The sequence below is a fragment of the Tursiops truncatus genome, chromosome 12, assembly GCF_011762595.2.
Source record: "Tursiops truncatus isolate mTurTru1 chromosome 12, mTurTru1.mat.Y, whole genome shotgun sequence".
Classification (NCBI taxonomy): domain Eukaryota; kingdom Metazoa; phylum Chordata; class Mammalia; order Artiodactyla; family Delphinidae; genus Tursiops; species Tursiops truncatus.
The window spans coordinates 21,094,771-21,104,764 of record NC_047045.1 but is presented as its reverse complement, the minus strand read 5'-3'; the positions used below and the strand labels follow the sequence as shown (position 1 = coordinate 21,104,764).

Sequence of the window (9,994 nt, the reverse complement as noted above, 5' to 3'; positions counted from 1 at the left end):
TTCATGTGAAGTATCGATAAATCCATTAAACATTAACATAAAACACTTACCTCGTAGGAAAAATATTTTTTCTAAATCAAAAAACTTTTGGTGAGGGCTTCCCTGGTGGCACAGTGGTTGGGAATCTGCCTGCTAATGCCGGAGACATGGGTTCGAGCCCTGGTCTGGGAAGATCCCACATGCCGCGGAGCAACTAAGCCCGTGAGCCACAACTACTGAGCCTGCGCGTCTGGAGCCTGTGCTCCGCAACAAGAGAGGCCACGACAGTGAGAGGCCCGTGCACCGCGATGAAGAGTGGCCCCCGCTCGCCACAACTAGAGAAAGCCCTTGCACAGAAACGAAGACCCAACACAGCCAAAAATTAAAAAATAAATAAATAATAAAAATTTAAAAAAATAAAAAACTTTTGGTGAGAAAAGTGGCATCATTTTACATTTGTGGCAAAACTCTTTACTGTCTGGCTTAATAGAAAAAAAAGCTAGATTTTCGTTTCATTTCAATCTGCTGAGATATCACACATAAAACCCTGGAAAACACCACTACATACTCATGAGATAGAGTGAAAAGGCAAATCACATCTTAGTATTATTAAGAAAATAGCTTTGACCTTGGGGACCTGCTGAAAGGGTCTGGGCCCATACTTTGAGAACCACTGCTGAATGAATTCATAGGCCTCTGGTTATAATGTATACAATTATATAGAATTTATAGCAGCCAACTATAAACTCAATAGTAACTCAATGGTTAATATATTAACTCAAGGATTACTCAAACAAGTCTATGAGGCAGTTCAGTCTATGAGGCCTATTTTATAGATGAGGAACTGTGGCTCAGAGAGGTCAAGCAACTTGCTCAATTTCACTTAATTAGAAAAAGTGGCAAAACAAGTGCTACAACCCAGGCAGTCTGGGTTCAGGGCAAATCTCTTAGCCACTGAGATACACTTCTGTGGATATCTCCTGATACCTAGTTGGAATAGAACCTCTAAAGATCTGAGGATTAAAAAACCTACAAATGTTGAATTCGAGTATTTATGTTGTTAATAAAAACCCTCCCCTCTCTGCCTCCTAGTCTAATACAGTCCCTCCAAAACTTACCCCAGCTTCTACCCTCCAAGGTGCAGTTTTCTCATTGTCTCTGATTCTTTCAACTTGACTGTCAAACCTGACAGATTTTCCCAATCTGGAGGTAAACATCATTTGTCCTGAGCCTCCAGCTGCTATGCTATTTTTCTCATTCCCTCTCCCACCAACTAGGCTATATCCGTTATTAATAAAAAGGGTCACCATTTATTGAGTACTTACTGTGTCCCAGGGACTGTGCTAAGCAATTTACATGCACTATATCTCATTTAATTTTCACCCACTGAAGCCGGTTCTATTTGTATTTATTACCTCTTATTATTCCCGTGTAACAGGTGAAGAAAGTGAGGCTTGGGGAGACAGTTATTGTTCAATGTCACACAATGGAGGAAATCGGAGAGTTCCCACCCTTCAGTAGAACACATTGCCTGCTTCAATAGCATAAGAGATCACTATACATTTCTTATCAGGAGGGCAACACACTGAAAATAACATTTTAGAATTGTTATTCTGATAATATCAGGTAAACTGAATCCGAGTTGGGTGAAGTAGAGAGACCAATTTGTACTAGTTTGTAACATTCTGAGTGTACAATGATCTAAATTAATGATGAAAGAGAAAGGGATAGGAAGAAGGAGAGAAAGGGGGAAATCCAAGAAATATTACAAAGTCACAAGTGCCAGAATCCATTATTGCTAGGATTTAGGGGCTACAGAAAGAAGAGGAATCAAAACCAACTTCCTGATTCTCAGCCCAGGTCACAGGACAATAGAGGCATAGATAGTGTTCAGAAGGTGCGTCTACACACAACCTTAGGATTCAGGCCGATGATTTATAACTTTAGGATGTTGGTGAGATTGTGGAGATGATGATCAGAGCCCATGGGGCTTAGATCAGAAGGCACTGGAAGGCATTTCCTTGAGCCGGCCCCAAATCCCCAAGGAGGAAGTTACACCCCTTCTCCAGAACCACGGCTCCATCACAAGCAGGTGTGAGCTTCCTACTAGGTCAGCCTGGCTTTCTCTGGACCCACACAGAGGAGGTGTCCATCTAAGGGGCTGACTAAAAAGCTCCACCAGAGCTGATCTCAGGTACATCTGCTCAAACTGTACCTTAGATGACACCAGCTCCCACCCTCCATGACAGCCCCCTTTAAACTCCTTACTACCAAAATCTGTTCTCGCTTAAAGGGATCTGATATTTTTTTAAATGTCCTTTCCAACTTTCGCCCGTTATTTTCCCAGTGTTGGTACAGCAAAAACCAACACTTCATTTCTCCATAGGCAATTCCTAAGTTACGCAGGGATCTGTTTCCAAAATTCATTTGTGCATCCAATGTTTGGAGAAACACTGAACGTAGCAGATCATTTGCCAGGTGAGCCCACAATGAGCTATTTCACTTGAACTACAGGACTCTTAGCACTATTTTAATTAGCCATAACCAGTGTGCTTATAAGGAAAATATATTCTGATGTTCCACCTGAGACGCTGGGAACCTATTGCACCTGGTCTGCAGGAGGATTAGTGCTACCCATGCTGGGGCGGTAGACATCAGACGGGGCGGGGAGGAGAGGAGGCATCTCCAGAGTCCAACCTTCAGCAGCGCGTTTCTATCTCTGGGGTATTAATGCTCCCAACTTCCCTTAGCTCCGCCTCGTTAAGCTCCCCACCTTCCCCTCCATGTGTTTGCTCATGCTGTCCCCACTCTTTTCAGTCCTTCACAAATGGGACCTCCTCCCTTCTCTCTAGGGCCCAAACCAAGACTAACTTCCTCCAAGAAACCCGCCTCACCACACAGCCCACACACTCTTTGCTTGATCTTTCCAGGACCGAGAACTCCTCCAGCACCCATGTGTTCTTTGCACAAGTCCCTCTAGCCTTGCTCAAAGGGGACAGCTATGCTTTACTTACTTCACATAATGTTGAGGCAAGAGCCTTATTCCTCAGTGCCCGAGCTCAGAACCACAGCCCCAGAAGGCACTTGATGAACTCTGGTGAAGTGAGCAGGGTGGCGTAAGGGAAGGTCACAAGCTTCGGTATCATACACACCAGGGTTTGTATCTTCTCCAGGTGACCTTGGGCAGTTGCTTAGTCTCTCTCTAAGACTCAGCGTGTTCATCTGAAGATACGAAAGATGACTGAATCCCCCAGGAAGGGATATGAGGATTCAATGAGAAGCATATACAAAGGGCCTTGCACGTTCTAGTGTGGAATAAAGGGCAGCTGTCACCAGGAATTACAGCCATCACCACACACATTCCTGAGCAGTCACTTCAGTCATGCCTTTGCCTTGGGCAAGTAAATACTTAGAACCTTTCCGAGCAAGATGTTTATTTCTTTTTTCTTTTTTTTTACCTTTAAGAGAAAGAGTACAGTGTCTCCTAGATAATCTGTTTAGAACTCAATCACCTCAACCCACAAAGAAAGTTTTCTGAGCATTTAACAAATTTGTCACAATATGTAAGTATTCTGAAGTCTTGAGTGAAAGTTTATAGCCAAGTAAGAGATCCACAGTGGAATTCTCAACAGTGGCCCTTCTCCATATATTAATTTCTGCAAATGCTCTAAAGAACGCTGGAATCTAGCAATGTCTCGAAATAAGACCTGGTGTGCTGCAAAGTGGGTTCAGCTGACTGGAACAAGCTTGAACCTTTGATAACTATTTAAAGAACACCCACCATGCGCGAGGTTCTCTGCCAGGCACCTGGAACACATCAATAACAAAATGGACATTCTAGATGGATATACTTAAAATAACAGGCATGGCAGTTCCCTAATCTTAGTCAACTGGCTTAATGAAAGGTGGCTGTTGAACCTAACAGAGGAAAGAGCCAAAGGGGGACAAAAGCGAAAGAGGGAAGGAGGAAGCAGGAGGCTGCCGGTGTGTGTGAAGAGAGGACCCAGAGGCTTCTTCAGGATGGACAGAGCTCCTGCAGATGGAGGGTGGGAAGCAGAGGGAGAGGAGAGCCACCTTCCACTGCTTTGGACCACAACTCACTCAGGAGTAACCGCCTTCTCTAACTTTCTCCTGAAATCCTCTTTCCTCTTCCTCCTCTGCCTCACAGTGACTTACAGCCTGTGCAAGAAGGGGGGACCACCGAAGAAGCCGCGGCTGCAGCCTTCATTCCTATTTATCTGCACCCCCTACAGAATTTTACCTTTGGCCCTATTCTAAACAGTTCTAACAAGGACGATTTTACCCATTAATTATATACAAACAGATCTGTTAACTCAAGCAGCAAAGCAAGAGACAAGTCCTAGCCCAGGAGGTGGAATACAAAGGTTTCAGTTTTGGTCCTGCTGCTTCAGCTACATGAGCTTGGTCAGGTCGCTGAACACCTGGAAACCGAGGTTCTCTCTTGGCCACTAGGGCTCCGGATTGCTGTCCTGTTCAAACTGGCCAATTCCATCAAATGTTCATTACATATTATAAAATGGTTCCTTTGGTATTTTTCACACATATATATATGATCCAATTTATGTAAAAATTATTTCAGATTATGCACATATATAAGGCTGTAAATACATCAAAAGGGCACAGAAGGATACAGACCCCGTTCTTTAAAATGATCGTCTCTGGGAGACAGGGACGGGGTAGGAAGCAGTGAGTTGGGACTTTGCAATTTTTGCTCTCTATATTTCCATAAGGTCAACTTCGTTTACAGCATTATGACTTGTGTAATAAGAAAAAGACCAAAAGTAACCCATCCACAGTAGTGTATGGTATGGGCTAGAGAATGTGAAGACTGACTTATATGTGTCTGTGGAAAAGTATTTCTTGATTCCTCTCCGTCCCTAAAACTGGAGATATAGAATGAAAAACACAATTTTTAGAACAGTAGTTATCTCGCGAGAGGGGGGAAAGGAAGGAAGTGAGGTTGAGGAAGAACATGGGACTTTTTAATCCCTTCAGATGGCTGGTAGGCCCTTGAGTATTCGTGTTATTTTTCTTTAAACCACACACACACACACACACATATTCTACAATACACTATATATTGTTCTCTATGTTTGATATATTCCATAATAAAAATGTAAAAACAGGGCTTCCTTGGTGGTGCAGTGGTTAAGAATCCACCTGCCAATGCAGGGGACACGGGTTCGATCCCTGGCCCGGGAAGATACCACATGCCGTGGAGCAACTAAGCCCGTGTGCCACAACTACTGAGCCCATGCACCACAACTACTGAGCCCATGTGCCACAACTACTGAAGCCCATGCGCCTAGAGCCCGTGCTCCACAACAAGAGAAGCCACTGCAATGAGAAGCCCGCACGCCGCATTAAAGAGTAGCCCCTGCTCACCACAACCAGAGAAAGCCCGTGCACAGCAACAGAGACACAATGCAGCCAAAAATAAAAATAAAAAATAAGTAAATTTTAAAAAAAATAAAAACGCAAAATCTGGGAAATATCCACCTATGTGCTTCAACCTTATCCCTTTCTCCAAGTTGATTCTGACAGAGTAAGACACTGATTTGCAGGGGTGCCCCCTGGAGTACCTTCTCTGGGCCTGGATCTCCTCCTGGGCTATGTGCCTCTCCTGGGCCCGGGCTTCCTCCACAGCCTGGACTTTCTCCTGGTGGCACTCCATCATGATCCTCTGGATCTTGCGGACCATGAGTTGCTCGGCAGCCAGGCGTTCTCGCTGCAGTTCTTGCTCCATGTTTTGATGCAACTCCATCTTGGTCTTAGATACCATTTCCTTAAGCAACAGAAAAACTAGGTTTAGGTGTTACAGCTTTGATGTTTAAAAACGTTATTCAAATCATAATTCATCTGCCCGATGGAATGTACACCAGTTAAGCCTAATGATTTAAAAGAAGAGTGTATTTAAAAAAGAAGCAGACTCACAGATATAGATCTAACTAATGTTTACCAGTGGGGAGAGGGAAGGGGGAGGGGCAATACAGGGGGTGGGGAAAAAAAGGGGATTATGGGCTTGTATGAAATCATGTGTGTGAAACTTCTGAATATTGTAAAGCACCACAGAATTTAAAATCTTTCATTCAATAAAAAAATATTTTTTTAAAAAAGTAAAGGAATACAGAAGAAAAAATGGAAAAAGAAAAAAAACTGGAATGGTATATCCATACCATGGAATATTACATGGCTATTAAAAGGAAAAAATAAAGAAGAGTGTATACTATATGGAAAAGTTTCATTTATAATGATGTTAAGTAAAATCAGAAATGCACAAACTAGCATAAAATACGTATATAGATAATATTGGAAAGGAATTGCAAAAAGAAAAGTAATTGGGTCACAGGTATTTTTTCTTGATTGTCCAAATATTCTATAATGTCCTATTACCTTTATCCATGATTAGAAATACAGAACATGATACTGCTTTAGGAAGTCAGTCCTGGAAAATGGCAGAAATAATGACTATGAGAGTCTCCCGGGTAGGAGGACACCTGAGGCCCGGGCAGCAAGCACCGCACACGACCGCAGTCACAGGAAGCTGCCTGCCAGTCCCCACTGTCGTTCTGGAGCATTCCAGCTCATTCGAGCTGAGGGGCTCTTCCTCGTTCACAAAGGGGACGGGAGCAAGGGCTCCACTGCGCCAAGGTAGAAGGACCTGTGGAGCCTTCAGCCGAGTAAAAAGAGGAGGCACTTGCCAAACCAGGACCTGAGGGAAACAGGCTCCCAAGGAAAACCCTGTATCCCTGGAAATGTCCACTGACAGCACAGTGTGACAGGCACAGTGCTAGGACCGATGCTACAGACAGAAGGAGGCTGGAATCCTCCTTGGGACTCACTGCCTAGCAGAGGAGACCCAGACCCCATCCTGCAACCAGTGGTTTAACAGAAACACATGCCAGAAAGGAGGGGCAATTAATTCCATCCAGGAGTTTCAAAACTTTCATTTAAAGGTCAGTTTGTATCTGTTTCAGAGATAAGAGAGAACATAAAGAAATAAAGGTGCTCAATATTCTGTGATAACCTAAATGGGAAAAGGATTTCATAAAGTACAGAAACATGTATAACTGAATCACTTTGTTGTATACCTGAAACTAACACAACATTATAAATCAACTCTGCTCCAATATTAAACAAAATTTAAAAAAAAAAGAGAATAGGGGCTTCCCTGGTGGCGCAGTGGTGGGGAGTCCACCTGCTGATGCGGGGGACGCGGGTTCGTGTCCCGGTCCGGGAAGATCCCACATGCCACGGAGCGGCTGGGCCCGTGAGCCATGGCCGCTGGGCCTGTGCATCCGGAGCCTGTGCTCCGCAACGGGAGAGGCCACAACAGTTGAGAGGCCCGCGTACCGGAAAAAAAAAAAAAAGAATAAAAACAAAAGAAACTAAGTTATTTCACAGAGTGAGTCAGTGGAAGAACTAGGAACAAAAGCAGGATTCTCGCCCACCAGCTACTCGTTTCATTGCTGGCTGTGATGCTGGGGTCTTTCCAGAGATTCATCAGTTTATTTTCCTTCCAGAAACGCCATCCGGGCTTATAAGACAGTGAGGTTCCTCCCTCCCTCCTCCTCCCTGTCTCCCAGAGACAATCACTGAGCAGGGAATGGAAGGTTCTGCTACAGGTAATAAGCCTGAGTCTCTATCTTGTAGTCAGAGGCCGTTGTTTAACGCCTTACGGGATATTTCAACTTCTTAGGGACTATTTCTGGGTTTTCAAGTACAGTTTCAGTAACTGAGATTGCTGAATGGTTGAACCTTAGATAGATGAAGTATTATCATAATACATTTCTATTTGAATCATAGAATTTAAAAATGACACACCAGCCCTTTATTTTGACTGGGTTCTGAACAAGGATTCAGAGAATTAAACCCTGTCCCTCTTTTATGTAATGGTTTAATAAAATCAAAATCATTTTACTGCCTCATACAGCATGTCCAATACCTATTTAAAGCTACGAAAAAATAATTCAATGACCTACTGTTTGGCGGTGTTCTTACTCAATGGAAAGCCTTCCAGTTAAATTACTTTTACTGAAATGCATTTCGAGTGAATCAGCCTCTACCTGGAGATAAGAGACAGCCTCATGAAATCCATGCTCTTCACTGTGCAGATGTTTGACAGACCTTCCTTTATTACACAATGCTTCCCTCATGAGAAGTTTCTCTCAGGTATCACATGGAGGAAGATCTGGGCCATCTGAGTACCGGATTTGTTTTCACCTCATGGACATGGTGATTCATAGCACTTTCCTCTGTGCATTGACTGTCAGAAAGCTCAAGGGCCAGCTATGGTAACTGCACAGGACCTCGTGGCATACAGACATTTCTAAGTTTCGGATTCACACCTGACTTCATTCTATTTCCTACTCTCATTTTCCCTTAGCTTCCATTTTATTATTTACTTTTTAATATTATTGTATTTGAATAAGATAATATTAGCACCTTTTCAAAATCCTATCTATCCATTGGACAAGACCTGGAAATTTTATTTAACAGCAAGCATCTGACACCCAAATTCTTAACATCACAGAAGAGCAATACCTGGTGATTTCTACGTCCCAGAATGTAATGCTGTTTGGTTCTAGAAGAATTTGGTTTTCTGCTCTCTATACGGGTAATCTCAAACTTTAATATGAGAGAATATGTGTGACTTTATATGTGTTTATATCCAACTTTAATATATGTGAGAACCACATGGGCTGCTGGGTAAATACGCTGCCAATGACTCTGTAGGTCAGGTGGAGCCCAGGAATCTGCAGGTAAGTAGGCTCTAAGGAGGTGGTTCAGAGACACCCCCTGAGGAGCAATAGCCATGTCTGTCTGAGGACCCTACAGCTGAAACAACCCTCCACATCCCTCTTAGACAAATCACTCATTCATCATAATAATAATAAAAAAAAAAGCCCCTGAGACTTTTTTAGAATAATTTGGAAAGGTCAACCTCCCTCTTTAAACTTTTTTAGGACTTCTTCTATTTTAACACTAAGTGCATCGACTCAACACAAAGACTATATGGGGTACCATCAAACTACCTAGAGCAAGACTAGGAGGCAGGCTCCTTGCAACAGGCATCACTTCTAAGCTACCCTTGCCTCATCACACCCTAATGCCAGGAGGGATATTTAAAATGTGGATCCTCTGGCTGCAGCACAGGACAGGGTCCTAGAGGCCCACACCCATGGAAACGGCTGCCCCTTCAAATTGCTGGGCTGCGGGAGGTCCAGGGCGGTGAAGGTGTTAGGGGCCCGGGGAGTGGTGATTATCAATTGATAGAAGAGTATTTCACTATTCAAGAACCAGTGTGGCCATTCCGGTCCCAGCTAGCTGAGCAGCAGGTCTATCTGGACATGCTATAAACGCTCCTCCTGTTTCGGAGTGAAATCAGGGATGGCCACTGGAGCCAAGCAGGGAGGGTCAACCGTCCCTTAGGAGCCCTGGGGTGGAGCTCCCTTTCCTGCCAGAAAGTTTTCTGAGGACAGTCTATTTAATCTCACCTGGTACAGAGCTGACACATGGCAGGTGCTCACGGCCGAAACGAGAGACAAAAGGGCCCATGGTCCCTGAACTGTTTATTCGTTATGTTCTTATTGAATTAGGCCAAACCTGGGTCCACACTTCTGCCACTTTCCCTCCAGCCTCTGCCCAGGAATCATTACACCTGCATCGTGCCCTGTTCTGTCCCTCCCGTGACCCACGTGTGAAAATAGTTCTGTTTTTTCCTTTGAGCAGAGTTTGGGACTGAACTGTGTGAGGAACCCCTGGGTCTCTGCCTGGACAGTTTACTGACTACCCAGAGTCGTGTACTGGAACAAGTTACAGGCTGGAAAGAGTTCCCCTCATTGTGTGACCTCTGGTCCTGCAGGAAATACCTGAGAAACAGATGTCCCTCTTGGCATCGCGGTAAACGCAAACTTAGGAAAAAGGATGCAATCAGAGAGCTCAGGAGAAGGGAGAGAAGCGCCTGCTTCCTCTGTTCAGCCCATTTTCACAC

General features: G+C 44.0%; 1 protein-coding gene across 1 annotated transcript in view; it reads right to left on the bottom strand.

Annotated features, from left to right (window-relative positions):
- The window catches only part of C12H6orf163 (chromosome 12 C6orf163 homolog), a 57,852-nt gene that overhangs the window by 37,195 nt on the left and 10,663 nt on the right, over positions 1-9,994 (bottom strand). Inside the window, exon 4 of the mRNA XM_004320666.4 lies at positions 5,583-5,785. Coding sequence (XP_004320714.3) covers positions 5,583-5,785 — 203 coding nt within the window. The remainder of the gene's footprint in view (positions 1-5,582; positions 5,786-9,994) is intronic.